General features: G+C 48.2%; 2 protein-coding genes across 2 annotated transcripts in view; both read left to right on the top strand.

Moving 5' to 3' along the window:
* The window catches only part of LOC311165919 (uncharacterized protein), a 465,566-nt gene that overhangs the window by 139,532 nt on the left and 304,280 nt on the right, over positions 1-21,754 (top strand). The window lies entirely within an intron of this gene.
* On the top strand, positions 9,701-10,636 carry LOC311165904 (olfactory receptor 14J1-like; the record flags this gene model as incomplete). The annotated part of the gene is made up of 1 exon (XM_084227395.1): positions 9,701-10,636. One exon carries the CDS (start codon positions 9,701-9,703, stop codon positions 10,634-10,636), a length of 936 nt encoding a protein of 311 aa, XP_084083521.1.

Here is a 21,754-nt window from a genome sequence, read left to right as displayed (position 1 = left end):
ATGATGCTCGTACCCCATCGGTCCGTTCAGCCCAGAAATGAGTTCTGCACCTTTAAGGCTGGTTCTGAGAGTGAAGGGGAGGAGGAAGAAGCAGCAGTTTGTTTTCAGAAACTGCACTCACTCCTCCACATTCCATCTCCTGGACTGTTGTGATTCCTTAAGGAGCTGGAACAGAGGCCAGAGGGAGCTAAGAGGAATAAAGTGGATTTTTATTGAAGTGCCTTCCAAGGCCACAGTCTGCCAGTACCAGAGGCACAGTTGTGGCTCTGCCTGGATGGCTCCAAGATGGGAGCAAAAGAAGGCTTGGTCACGAGATCTCACATTTTTTATAAGTTTTAGTTCATTTGCATATAAGAGTTAACTGTGCAATTAATACCTTCAAATTATGAAGTTTCATCCTTCTTGCTTGCTTGCCTGCCCTCCTCTTTTCATGTTGTTTGTGCTTTGGGCTGAAGTTTGAAGAGATTGTCCTTGAGTCTCCAGCTAGAATAGGATTGTTTTGTCTTCACCACCTTGCGAAAAGATCCCAGTAACACTTAATAAAAAGCTAAAAGCTGCACACCAAAACAATACAGAAAAACTTAAAACCTAAGGTATCTCTGGTCTGTGGATGGACAGACAGTAGGACAGAGCTCTCCTTTGCTTTTAGTTAGTTTTTAGCTTGCTGAAGCAGAGAAGTTCCTTGGACTGTGGTTTTTCTTTTTCTTTGGAGCTGTTTAAACCTGCTCTGGACTGCACACCCACAACACCATTGGCTGCTCACACCTGTGGCCCAGCAGGTTGGTTCTGGCCTGGGCCGTGGCATTTCCAGTACCAGAGGGACTGTGTTCTAGATTGCAAGGCAAGATGTATTCTATTGCCATCTGTATGGCAGCTGTCTGATGTCAAGTGGGCAATTCTCCATATCTCTCTTCCTGAGTAATTGTAATCAGGGTCCCTCAGCAGGGAACATCTGCTGATAAGGGGCTATTGAATGTCACCACATGATGATAAGAACTATAACATCCCATTGTGAGATGCTCCGCCCAGAGGGAGGAACCAAGCATTCCTACCCAGATATAACCTGGAGATTCTGACACACCAGCAGAGCTCTTCTCCACTGGACTCCCCAGAGGAACAGCAGCTGCTTCTACTTCCACAGATCTGCGGAGGAAGAATACACCCCTTTCCTACAGGATTCCCTTGCTCCAACAGAACCACGCCTGACACTCTAGGAGGACTGCAGCCTCTTTTCCAACGGGACTGCTACCAACACCCTAACCCACAGGGTGTCAGGTTGAGTTCTGACTCTGTCAGTGTTGTTCTAGTGTATTGCATTGTTGTATTTTATCATTTTATTTTTTTGCCCTTCCCTATTATTTCCAGCTCCCATATTTTTTGCCTGAGAGCCCCTTAATTTAAAATTCATAGCAATTTGGTGGGGTGGGGAGGGTTTGCATTCTCCATTTCAGGGGAGGCTCTTGTCTCCTTTAGCAGGCACCTGTCTTTCCAAACCAAGACAATGATTTTGAAGGTTTTTTCCAACCCAACCCATTCTGTGATTTATTTCACCCTAAACCAGACGTGCACTATGTCAGGTGATTCACACTCTAAATTCTATTCAGTTTGTTGATTGAATTGTCTTTATTGATGATAATTAAATTAAGATGTATAAATTACAGACACCCCAAATTATGCAGATGAATCCCAGTCTTCTCCTGTACCTCAGTTTCTCCACTGGAAGAATTTAATGAATTTTTATCTTGTAAGGTTAAATAAAAATATCAACATATTCAACAGTAGAAAAAATGAGGTCAGTATTCTCTGTTTTATCTTCATGGACTGAAAGGACTGGTTGGGAGAAGACACCAGGTCTGGCTAAGATTAGACAGATAAAAAGCATATTTCATATTTCAGGCATTTTTTCCTCCTCATATGCACAGTCTGGATGGAGTTCCAGAGCAGAGTTTTTATTCCCTTCTATCCCCTCAGAGAGAGCACATTTTCTCCATCCGTAAGGATGAAGAAAGAGTTGTGTCAAGAGCAGAGGGACAGTGGTAAATGGATAATAAATATTTTTTATATGAACTGTTCCAACTATGTCTGGGGTGAAATCATTCCAGGAGACAGCAGAAACAGCATAAAGTACTTTGTAATTTTCAGGAGTGCATGTCCTGGGAAACCCAAACCCAAAACACGTGTTAACACCAGGACAGGGAGACTTTAAATGCTGCTGTTTAAAGCCTTTAAAGTTTAAGGCGTGTAGGATAGAAAAAGGAGCCAGAGGGTGCTGAGAAATTCCTAGGAAAATGAAGGATAGTAGAGAGAAAGTATGGAGACTGGAGAAACAGAAAAAAAGAGAATTACTAAATTTTTTTAACATTTGGTGTCTACTCTGGTGTTTTTCTTCTTCTGTTGGAGGTAAATATTTAAAGTTCTAACAATGGAGGAATATTCAGTGAAGCCACTGGATTTTATACCCAAAATGCCACATCCACTGGCTCTGGAGGAAGATTTTGGTGACCCAGTTCAGATGGAACCCTTTACATAAAACTTGAGAATAATTTAGATTGGATATCCTCTTTTGAAATAACCAGTCCAAAAACCTGTTGCAAATAGAACCCAGCAGTTCAGGTCACATAATTTCCAGTCAAAATTTTAGTATCCCCAAGAGTTGGGATCCATCTTCTTCCAAGGGATCCTTCCCTTAGGGAATTTCGTCCAAGAACAGGATTTTCCTTCACCATGAGTGTGGGCACATCTTCTACTCCCAGCTTCCCCTTGTAAATCCTTGTATATCCAGCTTTCCTGACCTTCTTGATTGACTCAGTGTCTTTTTTGAACTGGAGAACCCAAAAAGGGTCAAATTATCTTCATTTCTCTTTCTTTCCTTAGGCAGCAGGAGGTCAGTAATGTGCCTGAGCCTTTCCAGGTTTAATCCTACTCCCTGAGTCATAGTTGTGACGGGAGAAAATGTGACCAATTCCTGGTGTCTTCCCTGCCCTTCTGGCCTTTCTCAGTGTCATGGGCTGGCAGTGGTGCAATGCCAGTGCACCCATGAAAATATATTTTTCTCAAATGGCTGCTGTGATATGTGACCAGAAACAGAGCAGATGAGGCTCAAGCTTAGAAATAAAGGGAAAAAAGCTTTATTAACCTACACTATAATAAAAGAAACAAAATTCAAAACTAAAACCTTCCAAAACATTTCTACTCCCCCGACCCAATTTTCAACAAAGCACAATGAGACAAAACCTTAGATTCTCAGTCAAGTTACCACCTCCCAGATAATCAATTCTTAGTTCATCAAGGGAGAGAGGAGTCTCTCTTGTACCATAGTCTTCCACAGGTTGAAACCTCTTGTGTTTCCATGTCACACATGGCACTGCCTGGAGAAAATCTGCCATTGTGACCTCCTCCTTCCATGCTCTCACCACCATCCATGGGCCAAAACTTCTTAAAGGGTTCCTTTTAAGGATGCTTTGCCAAGTACCAACGAATGACAGTTTTTTGGGACAACATGCCCCCCATTTTCACCTCCCCTGGGGCTGAGGGACTTGAGAACAGAGATCTTCTTCCCTGTAGCCAGAGGGCACCACCACACCCTGCTCACCTTTCTCTGTTCACTTCACTCCTGCACATGGTGTCACTGCAACAGGTCACTCTCATTCCTGCACATGGTGTCACTGCAGCAGGTCACTTTCTTGGCTCAGGCCATTGCATTCCCCTAAATGAAGTCTCTATGTTACAGGAAAATCGGTTCTGTCTATGGCTATACAAGGAAAAGTCCAGCCAAAGGCCACTCCATGATCTCTTCTCACCTAGGTTCTTTCCCATCTTCTCCTGACATCTCAGGTCCAAGGCTGTGTCTTTTCTCTTTCAGATGAAGGATTAGTGTTTCACAAAGTTTTCTTGGTCTAAGGAAGGGTTAAAGTCTTGGGCTCTGCTGCCCTCAGGACAACTGAAATCTCACAGCAGCCTGCCCAGGACTCTCACAGCTGGACACCTTCTGCCTCCCTTCTCTTTCTCCTCTGCTGGCCATGCTGCCAGGACATGATATCAAATTTCAAGGTGGCACAGGCTCTCTCTCTCAGGGGGGAACTGTCTCTGGAGAGGCTGCCCAGGACATCTCAGTGCTTCTCCACCCCTCTGTTCCTGCAGGGGCCATGCCTGGTTCCACTCCCTTCACCCCCTTCTCTGTCCTGGGTTCCAGCCTACCTCAGTCTAGGCCGCACGGCTTCCCCTCCCCCAGGCAGCCTGTGGATGGGCAGGGGGGTCTGAACCCTTCACTGAGCAGAACAAAAGAGTGTTCCCCTGAGAGTTCTCTGCTTTTAACCCCCTGTGTTCTCAGAGGTGTGTCCATGTCTTCCATGGTTACACCAGGTGTCAATATTTAAATGTGAGCACTGATTGGTTTGGCTATGACTTTCCAAGAACACTCACTTCCTTGTCACCCTATGACACTTGGCCTCTGGTGGCTGCCCCTGCATCACTGGGGCTGGGTTCTTTCCTTCCCATTGGAGATCCCCTGGGACACTGTGGGGACCGCATGGAACCAAGGGGATCATTGTGGCACCAAGGGGATCATGGTGGCACCAAGGGGATCATTGTGGCACCACTGGAGCCCATGGAACCAAGGGGCATGGTGACACAGCAGGGCTTCATGGAACCCAGAGACCATTATGGCTCTGTGAGGCCAGATGGAACCATGGAGACCATTGTGACCCTTCAGGGTCTGGTGTCACCAAGGGGGCATTATGGTACCTCAGGGCCTCTTGGAAGCAAGGGACCAATGGGACACTGTGGGGCCCCATGGAACCCAGGGAACATGGAACAGATCTGTCTGGTTTGGCCTCCCAGGGGCCACCTGACATGTCTGGCTGATGTTGAGAATTCAAGGGCTGCCTCTCATCAGCTCCTGGAGCTCTGGGGCTCAGTGCTTTCCTTGCTATGGAAAAGAAGTGTCCCTCTTTTCAGATGCCCATTGCCAAAATTGGTACTCTTCCTAAAATATTTCCTATAGGAAGGGTATCTCTCAGAAAAAAACCTGCCAGCTCTCGCTGGCCTTGGCCTCTGGTGGTCACCTCTCATCTGCCCCTGAAATACTGGTGCCCTGTTCCTTCATTCCTATTGAAAAGAACCAGCTTTCATGTCCAAGGGACATGGCCAAAATTGAAATTTTGCCTCCCAAATTTTGTATATCCAAGGATTCCTCCCAGACAAAAGTGGCCAGGACAGACAGGTCAGGCTGGCCCTGTCCTCTGGTTATTTTCTTAGACTATGAGCTGAATGTTTTCATTGAAAACACCTTGGGGAGAGCCCAGAGATCTCCCAAGGAGGAGTTTGTAGGCCTTGGGCGTATAACCACTACATATGGACAAAGGAGCTGTGTGCTCTGTGCTGTTGTGGGGGTTTTGCATCATGGAAGTGATGTCCTAAGAGAAGCTGATAGCAGTTTCCTTTGTGTCTGGCGAAGAAACCAATCAGTAATTAGATTTGAGATCTGAAAATCTATTAAACCACTAAAGAAACTGCACATGGCTCTGTGAAGACACATTTTAAAGATGAAGAAACTGCTGGGGTTTGCCCGCAACCCCCAGGCAGGGGGAAGAGAAGCCATCAGCCACGGCCTTGCTGCTGCTGTGTTCTGGCCTGGCTGCTGAGATCCTGGCCCTCCCCCAGCACGGCCCATCCTGACACAGCCCCAGTGCAGCCGCTGCAGAAACCTCCATCGTAAAACAGCTCCGGCCATAACGACCGAGCCTGGCCGGGGTCACAGAACCATCTGCAGGCCCCGGGTCAGATATGAACTCTTTCAGTGCTTCCATCCTCCCTCGAGTGAGGGAAAAGGACAAAGTACAGGCACATAGAGGAGACACATGAAGACACCAAGGACAATGAAGAGGAAGTTGAGTCCCAGGTGGAAGGGATGAGGAGATGTCCTGATCTTGGGGCTGAAATCTTCTTGTAAAGCTATGGAAAAGGATGTAATTGATACATCAGAATCTCTTTTTCAATATAATGTATTGAAAAGTGTGGACAGATGACTTGCTCAGCAAAGGCCTCCATGCTACAGTAAGCAAATGTTTAAGTAGCTCTGATCCCATGAGAAGTTTGAATAGAGAAAAAGGAAAGAGTGATGAGCCCCTGTGCCCTTATGGAGAGAAGATCTCTGTTCCTAGACATGAAAAAGATTTCAGAAGTAGATGAAGAGAACCTCTGCTCTTAAACAGTTCATCTTTAAATTAGTACCCTGTAAGCTGACACAGTCCATAAACACAACTGTGGGAAAAGCTGTGAAAAAATCTGAGGGACTTCACAAGTGCAGATTTTCCTGGTGGCTTCTGTTCTTGAAAACTGAGAGCCACAATAGAACTGTCTTCTTATGGAGAAGTCTTCATAGCAGAAACGAGTCTCCTCTCCCTAAGTGAACTGAAGAAAGACTATTCTAGAGGTGGTAAACTGACTGAAAATTCTAGATTTTGTCTCTTTACATTGTGAGTAAGAAAGAAAAATTTGTAGGGAGAGAAGTGTTCCGAAAGTTTTGTTCTGATTCTTATTACTCTTTCTTTTAGTTACTGGTAATAAACTTTTCTTTATACTCTTTTAAAGTTTTAAGCCTACTTTGCCTTTCTCCTAATCCTATCTCACAGCAGGAAATAAGTATATTCTAGTGAGTGTACTGTTAATTAGCCAACACTGAGCCCACCACAATAATTGATGCATTCCCCAAGAAATCTCAATTTGGTGAAACAATACCACTACAGAAACCTTCCTGATGAACTGCATGAAAGCAGAGGGAAATCAAGGCAGAGCCATGGTTTGTCAAGAATTGACTGATCACAAGGAACCCTGTGGTGCATTTGGAGCTGAACCCTGGAACCTCAGGGTCTGAGAGGAGATTGCACAAACTTTCCAGGAGTCATAGCAGGAGAAAAACCCCAAAGTATCTCAAAGTATTAATGGGTCCCATTGAGGTCCATGCCCAACACAGGCTCCTCATGGACTCCTTGGAGGAAAGAACTGGTGGCCAGCATGGCACAAAAACCTTCTCAGAGACTCAAAGTAGAAAGGAAAATCAAAAGTACCATAAAAATCTTGAGTATCTCAAAGTATTAATGAGCCCCACTGAGTGTCAGTACAAAGCTCTCAAGGGACTTGTTAAGGCAGATAATTGGGGCCATGATTGCACCAACCTCTCCCAGAGTCTGTATCAAAAGGGAAACACCAAGTACCTTAAAAAAACTGAAGTACCCTGAAGCATTAATGAGCCCCACTGAGTGTTGTTACTGACAAAGCCTCTCCAGGGAATAATTTCAGCAGATAATTGGAGGCCATGATTGCACAAACCTCTCAAAGACTCCAAGGCAAAAGCAAAACCCAAAGTCCTTTGAAAAATGGGCAATCCCTGGGAGCATTGAGGAGCTCCCAGGGCCATTCCTGAGCAAGGCTGCCCAGGGACTCCTTCCAGCAGATCCTTGAGGCCACTGGGATGTGGGCTAGGGGGGGATGCTGAGGGTAGGACAAGGGGCTGACAGTGCCCAGCCTGGCTGGGGCTGTGCCAGAAGGCCCCAGTGCCTCAGGACAAGGTGTCTCCTCACAGCCCTTGGTGACACAGATGCTGCTGGGCCCCAGGGCACCAAGACTTGGCTTCTCTTTGTCCCCACATGTCATCGCTGCCTCCAGTTCTCTGCTCTGTCTGGGGCCTGGGGACACTTTCTCAGTCATGTCCCTCAGTGGGACCCATTAAAAGTCCAAGAAACTTTGGAGTTGGATTCTGAATTGGAGTTCTGGAGAAGTTTCTTCAGCTCCCTCTCAGGACCTGATGTTCAGGGCCTCAGCACAAAGCCCCAGAGGTTCATTAAAGTCCTTGTGCTGTGTCTGTGCTGCTGAGCTAGGCTGGGCTCTTGGCGCAGAGGCAGCTCCTGGTAACCAAGAAAAGCTTCAAAAGCACATTTCTCTTGGTGAGCAGCTCTTCTCCCAGCCCAGCAGGGCTGGGGCACTGCCTGCAGCCACCCCTGGCACAGCACAGAGGCACAGAGAGCTTCAATCAGTCAGGGCTGGGAAGGTGCTGAGAAGTGCCTGGGGCACAATCACTGCCAGCCCTTGGCACAGGAACCTCTGGCTGCAGGACAATGCAGCTGCAGCTCCTGGAGCCATCTCCTAAAGCTGGGACATCCCAATGCCTACAGACTCTGTGAGTACAACTCTGGGTATTTCTGTTGCAGGGGAGGTGAAATGCTCTTGAAGCTCTGACATGCTGAGGGTTTCTGATCAGTCATAGAATCTTTCCAAGACAAGGATTTTGACAAAAATGAGGAAATATCCTAAGACTAGATATTCAGTTTCCTATTACTGGAGAATGGCAGGGAAGGGGCGTTAATATGATTGGATGAATATGATTTAGTAATTATGAATTTTGACAAGTGCCTCAGACATCTGAACTGTTACATTTAGTGATCAATAGGTTCACAGGAGATCCCTAACGGGCTTTCAGCCACTCTGCCCATGGACAGCAGCAGCATCACCTTTCCTGGACTCATCAGGCTCAGTCTGAGCTGTCCTTTCTCCAAGCTGCAAAGAGAAGCTGCCCCAGCCAGTGCCCTGAAAACAGGCTGGGTTCTGTCAGGCCAAGGAGAGTGCACAGAGATTTGGGGTCTGTGAGTGCTGGCAGGGAGAGATCAGGCACAGGGAAACACCTACAGGAAGAAAATCTCCAGGAAGCAGAGAGAAGATGAGGCAATGAGAGAAAACAAAAGCCAGAAATGCTGTGGCAGGGAGAGTTTAGAGATGCCCACAGGATCCCCTCCAGTGCAGCCCATCGCTCTGAATAAGCCCCCTCCCTCCTGTGCCCCCAGCCAAGCCTCCACCCTTAGGGCTGGGGCTCCAAGGCATGCAGCCCCTCCTGTGCAGGCAGAGCTGCAGCAGAGCCGTGGGGCAGCTCTGCAGCCCTGGGCCCAGTTCCCTCTGCAGAACACAGGGCTGGGAGCAGCTGCCCGGCCCTGAGGGCTCTGGCAGGGGGCACAGCTGGCCCAGGGTGATACTGTCCCCAGTGCCTGGCTCTGGGCAATGTTGTCAGGGCAGCCAGGGAAGGAGCTGCATCCCCCTTTCATCCAATGCCATCATAAGGACACTGGGAAGTCCCTCTGAGATTTCAGTCCAAGCTGGGAGCTTCAATCCAGGATTCAAACCTGTCCTAGAGCATTTTTGAGTTGTAAGATTGCTGGGGAATTGCACAGATCTTCTAACATTGGAAGTGCTGCTGGGTTGTGTAAATGAGAAACAGTAGTGTTTGGATACAGAAGTGGAGCTGGGCTATAGTGGATCCATATGTTCTCAACTCTAGCTGGGGCATTTTGGGGGAAACATGGGAAGCTGATCGACCTCCACCTGAGAAAGGCTAAAGCCCTGATGAATTCTGTACAGGTCAGAATGACAGACCACCTCCCCTCACTCTCCACTCATAACTTTGCCTCACAGAACTTGCTCTGTTTTCCCTGGGTGCAGCAAAAATGCTGAAGGTTTCTGATATCCAAGAATACCAGGAGAGACATGGGAGAGCTTAAAGAGAAAACCCCAGAACTCTTGAAAAAAAAGGGTCTGTGTGTGTGTTCCAAGGGAAGGTGTATGGGAAATGGATTTGATTTTGGTTACAGGTATCTCCTCTAACACTTCACTGTCCTTTTATCCATGAATAGGTGCCCATATGCAGCCCCAGCAAATGTCCAACAGCAGCTCCATCAGCCACTTCCTCCTGCTGGCATTGGCAGACACACGGCAGCTGCAGCTCCTGCACTTCTGCCTCTTGCTGGGCATCTCCCTGGCTGCCCTCTTTGGCAATGGCCTCATCATCTGCGCCATAGCCTGCAGCCACCACCTTGACACACCCATGTACTTCTTCCTGCTCAACCTGGCCCTCACTGACCTGGGCTCCATCTGCACCACTGTCCCCAAAGCCATGCACAATTCCCTCTGGGACACCACGACCATCTCCTACACAGGATGTGCTGCGCAGCTCTTTTTTTTTGTCTTTTTCATTTCAGCAGAGTATTTCCTCCTGACCATCATGTGCTACGACCGCTACGTGTCCATCTGCAAACCCCTGCACTACGGGACCCTCCTGGGCAGCAGAGCTTGTGCCCACATGGCAGCAACTGCCTGGGCCAGTGCCTTTCTCACTGCTCTCATACACACAGCCAATACATTTTCTCTGCCCCTGTGCCATGGCAATGCCCTGGGCCAGTTCTTCTGTGACATTCCCCCGATCCTCAAGCTCTCATGCTCACACTCCAATGTCCTCAGGGAAATAGGGTTCATTGCTGTTAGTGCCTGTTTAGGACTCAGTTGTTTTGCGTTCATTGTTTTCTCCTATGTGCAGATCTTCAGGGTTGTGCTGAGGATCCCCTCTGAGCAGGGACGGTACAAAGCCTTGTCCACCTGCCTCCCTCACCTCACTGTGGTCTCCCTGTTCCTCAGCACTCTCATGTTTGCCTACCTGAAGCCCCCCTCCATGTCCTCCCCATCCCTGGATCTGGCCCTGTCAGTTCTGTACTCGGTGGTGCCTCCAGCCCTGAACCCCTTCATCTACAGCCTGAGAAACCAGGAGCTCAAGGCTGCAGTGAGGAGACTGATGACTGGATGCTTTCAGGGACATTAAACTGCTGGCACATTTCTTAAAATCACTTGTAATAAAAGTCATCTTTGATGCTTCTTGTTGGCTTCATTTTGGAGGTTCTTTTCCTTTGTTTTAATTTTTTCGTATTGACCAGAAAGAAATGTCATTATTTGTTCCATTTCTCAATTTGTTTCTCTCCACCTTCCCTGTGACCACAGACTGAGTCAATGAGGGGCTGCGCTCTCAGTGGCTTTAAGCGAACTAAAGGATCTCCCAGCAAAGATTTCTGCAGAGATGCCCTTTTGTTACCTTTTCTGGAGCTGCAGCAGCAATGTCTGTGTGCAAAGCTGGGGGCAGATCAGTGCTGGCACAGCAGCTGTGCCCAGGAGCAGCAGCACTTGCTGTTGCCACTGCTGCTCCCATGGCCCTGCCCCACTGCCCTGGTGGCTCTGGTGTTGCTGTAGGGTCTGAGTGCTCTCTGGGCTGGGCACAGTCCTGGGGTGGCAATGCCGGGGCTGCAGCAGGAACAGGCCATGGGCACTGCTGGGGCAGTGCTGACACCTCAGGCCAGGCCCTGGGGGCTCCAGGCTCCTTGCCCAGGCTCTCTCAAGAACATGCCCAGGCCAATGCTGAGCACAGAAAACCTCAGTGAGCAGCCCCAGGGTAGCCGTGGGCAGGCTGGGGGCAAACAGCATGGCTGGTGCTCTGCAAGGGCCCTGGGGGACTAAGGAAGGAGCAGCAGAGCAGGGGCTGATCCATCCCCAGTGCGCTGGACAGCCCAGGGCAGCATCCCAGAGCATTCTCATGGAGCTGCCAACAACATCCTCCCTCTGCAGCCGTGGCCTCTCTCCCAGCTCACACAGGTGCCCCATCCTTGCAGGCACAGACACAGCAGCACTGGCTCAGGAGCCCCTGTTTGCATTGCACAGAGCAGGGGGGAGCACCCCCATGCTGTTGGTGTGGGGACATGAACCTGAGGGAGCACAAATGCCATCAGCCCCTGGGGCCAGCAAGGGCTGGGGAACACCAGGGAAACCACTCCACTTTGTCCTCTGCAGTCAGCCAGAAAGTTTGTTCTCATGAACTGGTAGTTTGCTGTCCCACTGCAAACGCTGTTGCTCAGATCCTGGGTTGCCTGGCAGCCACCCCCACACTGCCCTGAGCATTTCCTTGGCTTCACCTTTGCTTCTTTTACTCTTACCTGCTACAAATTTCTTCCTACTGCCCACCCACCCCTGTTCCCTCCCCTGCAAACAGCCCATCCCTGTTTGCCCTTTCCTCCCTGGCCCCTCTGCCCATTGCAGTTCCTGACTTGGCACCATGGGAACATCCCTTGGGGAGCAGGATCATCCTACAAGTGCTGCAGGAATTGTCTGCAGGCTCCTGCAGTGCCTCCTGCTGCTCCCTTGCCACAGGCACCACAGGCCAGGGTGGGCACATCTGGGCTGCTGTGTCTGCCTCTGGGCCTCCCTGTTCTGGGTAATGAGGAGGAGCTGCAGAGGCTCTGCAGGACTGACAGGATGGGCTTTGGGCCTGGCAGGAGAAGCTGAGGGACCTGGACTGCTGGAGCTTCTCAAGAGGAGGCCAAGAGCTCCTCCTGCAACTGCTCCAAGGGTGCTTTCAGAGAATCACAGAATCAGCAAGGCTGGAAAAGGCCTTGGAGATTATCAAGTCCAACCTGTGCCTTGCCACTGCCTTGTCTCCCCTGAACCTCCTCTTCTCCAGGATAAACAACCCCAGCTCCCTCAGCTATTCCTCACAGGACTTGTGTTCCAGACCCCTCACCAGCCTTGTTGCCCATCTCTGGACATGCTCCAGCCCTTCCATGTCCTTCCTAAATTGGGGGGCCCCAGAACTGGGCACAGCACTTGAGGTGCTGCCCAACCAGTGCCCAGCACAGGGGAAGAATCACTGCCCTGCTCCTGCTAGCCACATAATTCCTGATCCAGGCCAGGAGCCATTGGCCTTCTTGGCCACCTGGGCACACTGCTGGCCCATGTCCAGCCTTCTGTCCATCAGTCCCTGCAGGTCCCTTTCTGCCTGGCTGCTCTCCAGCCACTCTGTCCCCAGCCTGTAGTGCTGCACAGCATGTTGTGGCCAAAGTGAAGGACCCGGTGCTTGGACTTGTTAATCCTGACCTTGTTGGATTTGGTCCCAGGATCCAGCCTGTCCAGGGCCCTGTGCAGAGCCCTCCTACCCTCCAGCAGATCAACAATCACACCCAGCCTGGCGTCATCTGCAATTTTGCTGATGGTGGACTCACTCCCCTCATCCAGATCATCAATGCAGACATTGAAATCCACACTGGCTGGCTCTGACCCCTCGGCCATCCTGTGGGTGCCCTGTGATGGCACTCAAGGTGATCTGTTCCATTTACTTGCTTGGCACCCAGGTCAGGCTGACAGGCCTGAAGTTCCCCAGATCCTCCTTCCAGCCCTTCTTGGGGATGGGCTCACACTGCCACCTCCAGTCCTCTGGGACCTCCGTGCTAAGCCAGGACTGATGGTAAATGATGGAGAGCAGCTTGGAGAGCTCATCCACCACCTCCCTCATCCCCCTAGGATGGATCCCATCCAATCCCATATACCTGTGAGCATCTGAGTGACTCAGCAGGTCACCAGCTGCTTCCTCCTGGATTACAGGGGCTGTTCTGCTCCCTGTGCCCATCTACCAGCTCAGGAGAACACTCATCCTGCGCACAACCTGTCCTAATATTGAAAATTAAGACAGACAAGGTATTAAGTAACTCAGCCTTTTCCTTCTCTTTAGTTACTATATTCTCCACTGCATCCAATAGAGAGTAAAGGCTCTCCTTATTCAATATTTTGCTATTATTTTTTAACAGAATAATTTTCTATACTTTTTCACAGAAGTGGCCAGGTTAAACTCTAATTGAGCTTTCACCTCTCAAATTTTCTTTCTGCGTGACCTAACAATATCCTTAAACACTTCTTAAGTTTCCTGATCTTCTGTTCAAAGGTGATGCACCCTCTTTTTTTCTCTGAGTTCCAATAAAAGCTCCATGGGCAGCCAGGACAGTCATTTTCCTCACCAGCTCATCTTTTGCCACACTGGGACAGGCTGCTCCTTCCCCCTTAAGATTATTTTCTTGTCCATCCTTCCTGGACCCCTTTGTTTTTAAGGGCTGTTTCCCTTAAAAAAATCAGTACCTGATTTGGTACTCTCCAAATCTGCATCCTAAACAGGCGAAAATCTGCCCTTCCCAATTCCAGTGCAGAAGTTTTGTTGCTGCCCCTCCTTCTTTCATAGAACATGGAAAACTTGATTGATTCATGGTCACTGTGCCCCAGGCAGCCTCTGACCCCCACATCTGCCACCAGCCCTTCTCTGTTTGTGAACATCAGGAGACACAGTTTTCCTCGGGAGTGGGAGTGTTGAGCGTCACCAAAAATTCAGTAAAACAGAAAACTCCTTAACACTAATGCAGCATTAAGGAGCAGCATTCTTTATCCAGCTGGATGCATAGGGGACAGCTCCTCCCAAAGCCCTGCATGCTGAGTACAGGAAAGTTTCTGTTTATATTCTGTATTTTGCATGCATATTCATTGATTGTCCTGGACTAAACACACAGATAGATAATCATTTCCCCAAAATCATTAACATATTTCCCCTCCCCTTTACCCATGTGTTCTTCAGTCCTGGGGGTCTCTCTGGTGGTCCCTGTGGTTGTGGATCCCAATGTTCCAGTGGGCCTGGCTGAGCTGGCAGGACACTGAGGCTGGTGAACTTCCAGTTCCCCTTCTCACACAATGGGCATTGTGTGGTTTCCATAGGCCTGGGGTTTAGGAGAACAAGCTCCAGGTGTCAGCTCACCTGGTGCAGACAATTTATCATCTGGTAACATGAGGTCACATAGTCGGCTGTGACATCACAGAGTGGGTTATATGAGGTCATCGAAAAGCTATGACATCATAGACTGCTTCTGTGACTTCACAGAGCCAGCTGTGACATCACAGGGCAGAGGTCTGACATCATAGAGCAGACTATGACATCACAGAGTTGGCTGCGACATTCCAGAGGGGCTGTGTAACATCCCAGCAGGGCTGTGTGAGGTCACTGGGTTGGTCACTCTGCCCCAGCTCCCCCTCACAGTTTCTCCCAACAAGTCCAACGCTGTTCCTGCCCAGCGGGGTCCCTGTCCCCCGGGATCCCCCCAGCCCACCTGGACCCACAGCTGCCACCAAAGGATGTTCCACAGGATCCACCCCAGAGCCCGACATGGGGACAAGGGGCCAGGGCGGTGTGACCAGGACACCAAGGACGTGGATTATCCAGGTCACTGTGGCCTGGTTTGGGTTTCCCAGGGCAGGAAAGATGTCTGGCAGCTGGAGCAGGGCCTGGGAAGGGCCTCCAAGGTGGGGCTGGAGCCCTTGGGCTGTGAGCAGAGGCTGAGGGAGCTGGGCTTGTCCAGCCCGCAGCAGGGAAGGTTGAAGGGCTCCTCATCCCAGCCTGGCAGTGCCACGAGGAGGTGATGGAGAACACAGAGCCAGGCTCTTCACCGGGGACCTGGTGGGAGACAAAAGCCAATGGGTGGAAGGGGAAAGAGGGGAGATCAGCTAGGAGAGGAGGAGATGAAATGAGTCAGGCTGGTTTCAGCATTTCCTCAACACCAAAAGCAGCCTGACCTCCCTTCTCCATTCACCACTGACAGCTTTGCAAATCAGGAATGGTTGGAGTTGTTTTGCCCCCACTCCAGGACGAGCATCCTGATACAAGAACTTAATTGTGTTTATATCTATCACAGCACCATATTTGTCTAAAATTATTTTTAGTATGCAAATCACTTGTGGATGGTGGACTCATCAGATGCTGCTGGGGCACTGCACATCGCTCAGGGAAGAGCAAGATTGTTATTAAAATGTGTCCTGTTCAACTGTTGTCTGTTGCCCATGAAGATAAACCTTTCTGTGCCTCTGAGTCCCACCAGTTCCTGACCCCCAAAGGACACAAACCTGATGAGTTGTGGTTCCTACTCCAGTGGCTGCACTTGGACCTCCCTCCATCCCCAGAGCAGAGCTCCCTTGCCCCTGGAGGTCCCTGGCAATGCAAGGATGAAGGAAACAGGTCAGGCTGTGGGGATCAGGGGCACGGCAGAGCCAGGGAGAAGAATGACTTTTGCATTTGATGGAGCTGTGCCTTCCCTTGGCTTTGTTGGCTGACAAGAAATGAACATCCCTCTGTGTCTTGGGCAGCTCCTTCTCCAAGGAAAGCAGGTGGGAGTTGGAGCCAAGGAGCTGAAAGCTGCAGGTGCAGCCTGGGCTGGAGGCAGCTCAGATTTGCAGAAGACTGCTCTGAGTGCCAGACCTTGGATGGGGGAAATGGTGGGGAGGGGGTAGGGACAGAGTCTGATTGATTGTCAGCCATGAAGGGTCTTGATTTTCATATCTATTCAAACTGCATGAGGAGGCGCTTGGATTCAATGTCAATTGGAGATTGCACATATCAATAAATTTACAGGAAAACAAAACTAAACAGGACCTAAAAAAAATCTCATCTTGCTGTCTTTTTAAATATCATGTATTCACTTTGAATACACTTCTGAGAGCTACTTAACTTCAAAGTATTTGGAAACTGAAATCAAATGATTCCCAGAGGCTTGGCTTGTTAAGGTGTTCTGAATGTTAATGAGCCCTGGGACACTGAATTCCTGCACTGAAGAGCTGAAGGCTGAACAAGCCTCTGGAGCAGTAAAATTCAGCAGCAGCCTCTGCAAGTGTCTGAGGATGTCAGCAGCCCCCACTGAGGCCATCCCTGCCCAGAGCCCATGGGGAAATGGGCAGACAAGGAGAGCGTCCCTGGGGCTGGGGCAGCACAACTCAGAGGCACCAGCGGCTCCAGCTGGGAAATGGAGTGTGGAATGTGGCTGGGAAAGCCCTGCCTGGGCTGTGCCAAGCAGGACAGACAAGCTCTGGCTCCCTAATCCCAAAACACTCTCCCAACGAAACATTTAAAAGGAATTACAATTAATTGTGTCATCTGGAGTGGATGAACTGTAGAAATACCAAAAAGCTATATTTAGGAGCTCAAAACAACAAAATAGACTTTGCTGGCAACTTCAGAAATTCAGAGACACTTTACCAAAAGGTTTAATATGACATTCAATCAACAAAAAACACTTCTCAAAGCTTTGACCTGGCCGATTCAAGATCACAAACTCAAAGGCTATTCAATTTTAACTTATAAAAATTTGCAAGAGGACAGAAATAGTAGAAGACACAGAAGAAGAGAAAGACAAAAAAGAAACAGAGAACCACAGAGAAGCACATACACAGAGCTACCAGCTCCTGGATTCCAGCAGTGTTCAGATGGAAATTTCAAGACGAGGTAGGGTCAGGATATGTCCTTGCCTTGTGGTCAGCCTTCAATACCCCTTGGTCTTCCTGGGCCCTTCCCCCAGGTGGGACTTGGGCTCATTTGGTCCCTCAGTATTGTGATAATATTCCAATATTACCGGATAGCACGTGTCTGGGCTCGTCCGGCCCTCGCTGCTCGGCCAAAGGCAGCTGCTGTGGTTTTTCACCACAGAGATCCCTCTGGCTAGCTAGGAGTTGCAGCTACACACTGAGAACAAGTCCAGGCTGGTAGGAACTCAGCTTTACCTCGGGTGAAAGTCCTTAGGCTAGGTGAAGAACTAAAGGAGTGGATTCTACTGCAGGGTTTAATCCAGAGTTTTATTCCAGGGTCACAGATGTCTGAATATGGTAACAGCTACAGTAGAATCCGGCCGCATGGTCTCCAGGTCCTTTTAAGCTCAGGGGGAGGGGGAGGGGAGAGGATAGGTGAGCTACCAACCAGGTGGGAGAGGGCGAGTCTCAGGGGACAATGACACTTAGACAGGCCAATGGCCCAGGGCTGAGAGGCATCTTTTGAACTTCTGCCAATCACACGACGCTCTTACTGGAATGTTAAGTTTGATGGACATCACTTAGGAAGAGAAAGGGGGAGGGGAGCAGAGAAGCTCTTGCTACCTGGGAAAGGACTGGGAGTCTGAAACAGGAGATTGCAACACACTACAACACCTCAGGAGCTGGGCTGGGGGCTCCAGAGGTGGCTGTGGAGCATTGCCTGTGCTGTGCCAGGGACTGGCAGGCACTGCTGGGCTGGGATAGAGGCTCTGGGGGGATTGGGGTTCCAGGGCAGGGCAGTGCTGGGGTTCCAGGGCTGGGCAAGGTGGCACCTGCCCCTTCCTCCCCCACACATGAAATGTTTAGAGCCAACAATCTCCTCCAGTCTGACAATAGGGAATGTTGGAGGTCAACCCCAAATTTCATGGGCATTTGTAGAAGGACAGTTCTTTTCCATAGGAAGGAAAGCCCCAGTTCACGGTTCATTTCTGGTTTGATTGCCTGGATTTTGTTTGGTTTTGTCGTTGCTTTGTTTCTTTGGTGTGCCTGAAGTGTCCAGTCAGGAGCAGAGTGACTCTTGCCAAGGAACTTTGTGCTGCTGTCCCTTAATATTAAATCTGGGGTTTTGCTGATCCCTTGCTGGGGATTTTTTCAGCACTCTCAAGTCCTCGTTTGGAACAGGATGAAGGAGCCCTGGCCCAGGCTCTGGCCCTGGGGGACACGGGGACGCTGCCAGGGGTTCCCTCTCCCCCTGTCCCACCCCCCAGGGCCCCAGCCCCATGTCAGGCTCTGGGGTCGATCTCATGGAACATCCTCTGTGTGGGAATGCTAATTATTAGAAGCTGGAAAAGTACTGTGTTTAGCCTTCTGATCTGAGTTCTTGCACCTGCGAAAATACTGTGTCCTTGGACATCTCTAAATATGATAACAAGGAGTCAGAGAGACGTGGGAAAGTGGAATGCAAGACTGAAAAAATGAAGAAGAGTTGATGTTTAGCTTAACGAATAGAATGCTTAGGTTACAGAATATGTATGAGCTTATTAACACTATTATAAAAGTATGTAACCTGATCAATAAATTGGAGACCAATGATCATCACCCCTAAGATGTGCACGTCTCCCCTTTATCCTGACAAATGGTGACCCCGACGTGATACTGCGACGCACCACGAAGGGATAAAGAACCGGGTCAAGTCCTGAAAGCAGCCAGGACGGCAATAAGCACGTGGAAAGGAAAATCGGGGACAAAGTGATGCGAGTGGACGCGCCGGGCCTCAAGTGTCGTATAGACGAGCTTGATTGATACGTGCTGCACGGTGCCCTTGAAGAGCTGCAACAGCGCTGACGATTGTAGGTATGGAAAGGCAAGCAGCATATTATTTATTTACTGCCTTTTTACAAAAACGGCAGGTTAGGGGAATGGAGAATCTACAAGGGTTTTTGACCTATGGATATGCTAAGTGAGTTTTTATTAAGCCCCATACGGTTTACGAGTTAACGGGATGGCGTGAATTTGGTGATTTATTATGGGAGGCCACTTTGGACGACAGTAAAACTGCCAAGAAGTTAAGTAAATTATGGAGGGTAGTTCACAATGAGCTAATCCCTGAGGCAGAAAACAACCTAGCAGAAGCTATTGCAAGGGAACGCCGTACAGCTTGGGCTGAGCTGGCCAGAAAAGCCATAGAGAAAGGAAATGATGAGGTTATCAACAAGCGGCGTAGAAAAGCGGACTATAGGCTATAAACTTGGGGAAAAGGCTTCCGCAGTTTGTCGGTGCGCGCGGCTCCTGCAGCCACTTCCGGCGTGCTTGGTTCCGGAGCGCATGGTCCCCGCTGTTGTTTTTGGAGCGCTGTTAACACCCAGCAACCAGCAAAAACCTTAGTTTGAGCCTGGCATCCTCAATAGACTGTGCTTTAAACAGACTGCAAGCAGCAGCGTGTCCAGGCGAGAGTTAAAGAGTTTGCTGCGTCGGACGCTAAGTTGCTAGCATGTTTGGGACTTGTTGTTGTTTTAGACTAATTGGTAGGAATTTACATCGAGCCTTTGAAGTGCATATAGAGTTGTAAGTCAGCGGCTGTGCTCACATGGAAACGGCAGCCGCGGCTCGGCTGTTCGTGGCTCACAGCTCGCCTGAAGCAGCGGCTCGTAACAAATACAAACAGCCACGGAGCCCGAGCGGGGCAGGCAGTGCTGTGCCTGCGGTGCGGTGCGCGCCGGTGGGGCTGGGTGCGCGGGGCGCAGCGGTGAGCGAGTCCCGCGGCGGGGCCCGGGGTCCCCTGCTAGTGCCTGAGGCAGCGGCAGCGACCGAGCAAAGAGGGAGCGGCGCGGCCGGGGGGGCTCCCCCGCGGGGGCCGCAACTCGCGCCGCCAGAGCGCCGTGCTGCTGCGGCAGGAGCTGAGTGAACCCATTGCACACCGCAGCAGGTCAAGCGGCGGCCCCGGGAACTAAACAGCTTCCCAGCGGGACTACTTCCCCCCGCCCCTCCACCCTGCAGCCGGCGAAAGCTTCAGTGTTAGACCTAATAGGCGTAATAAATGTGACTCTTTTCCACAAAGAACCACAAAAGGATCCCTACTGCAGTTAAAACACCAGTGATGATAAATAAACAACACCAAGGAGCATTGCTATCAGGACATTCCTTATCTGGATTAAAAAACGCTTTTGTTTTTCCTGACAGAGAAAGATTAGCATGGACTCTGAACATTAAAAGCCTGGATAGCTCAGTTGGTGGAACACCAAACTCTGAAATTGTATTTTGAAAAGTTTAAAAATGTTAGAGATGTGTTAAAGCAATTGTATAAATAAGATACAATAAGTATGTTTTTGTATTTTTTAAGCCTTATTTAGATGTGGTAAATGTAACAAGCAAACACTGAATTCAAAGAAATCTTTTCTACAGGTATACCTTGAACAAATTTCTTATGTTTGTGTGCACGCAAGTCTAAAAATGCTAAAACAAACACATGAAGAGAGTTGGTTTAGATTAATATTTTAGAGTCAGGCCTGTAAGTAAGTTATAGTAAATTTTATATTTTATTTCTATAGTAAATTTTATTTGTTGTTAAATAGTTTAAGTTAAATTGTCTATTAAGTGCTATTAAATGTTAAATACTCTTAAAGTTAAGTGTTTTTAAATTTATGTTTTGATAGGTTTAAGTGCTGTTAAGTTTCATTTTTGTTAATTTAAGTGTTATTAAGTTTAAGTGAAGTTACATTTTGTTATGTTTAATTTATATTAAGTTTAAGTTATGTAAAATTTAAAGTCAATTGAATTCTGTTAATTTCTGTTAGATTTAAGTGACGTCACATATAAGTTTTGTTGATTTGAAAATCTGATAAGTTTAAGTTCTGTTAAGTTTAAGTATTTTAAGTTTAAGTATTTTAAGTTTAAGTATTCTAAGTGTTTTAAGTCTAAGTGTTTTAAGTCTAAGTGTTTTAAGTCTAAGTGATGTTGAATAGATTTATGTTGGATGTTTATTTTCTACTTGTGTGCAAGGTGTCACCACGAACATCAGAGAAACTTTAATTATAAAAGATAATTGGAAGCATTTGTAAATAAAGCCATTTTTGTTTAAAAGATATTTGTTGTTTAAAAATGGGAAACAAGCTTATCAAACAATCAATGCAGATGAAACTTGCACACATGTTGCTCTTTTAGCTTATTTTTATAAGTTGTAGTAGCACACTTAAGTTTTGTTTAAGCTTTGTAACAGCATAAAATTTTTGTGTTTATTTCGTGGCATATCTTATAGATTGTAATAAGTTTTGTCAGTTTGTCTCCCTAGCTTAAATTCCTTATAATAGAAAACTTAATTAGTTAAGAAATATTGTTTATAATAGTTATTAGAATTGCTTATTTTATATTTTAGAGAGTGTAGTGTAATTACCTGATGAAGCTTTGCTTATTTAAAAGAAAACAGGGGATATGTGGGAATGCTAATTATTAGAAGCTGGAAAAGTACTGTGTTTAGCCTTCTGATCTGAGTTCTTGCACCTGCAAAAATACTGTGTCCTTGGACATCTCTAAATGTGATAACAAGGAGTCAGAGAGACGTGGGAAAGTGGAATGCAAGACTGAAAAAATGAAGAAGAGTTGATGTTTAGCTTAACGAATAGAATGCTTAGGTTACAGAATATGTATGAGCTTATTAACACTATTATAAAAGTATGTAACCTGATCAATAAATTGGAGACCAATGATCATCACCCCTAAGATGTGCACGTCTCCCCTTTATCCCGACAATTGACCAATTAAGACAACACCCTGCAGGAAACAACTTTATGGAAAAAAG

Source organism: Fringilla coelebs, assembly GCF_963513975.1.
Source record: "Fringilla coelebs genome assembly, contig: SCAFFOLD_33, whole genome shotgun sequence".
Taxonomy (NCBI): domain Eukaryota; kingdom Metazoa; phylum Chordata; class Aves; order Passeriformes; family Fringillidae; genus Fringilla; species Fringilla coelebs.
This window is presented reverse-complemented; position numbering and strand designations above follow the sequence as displayed.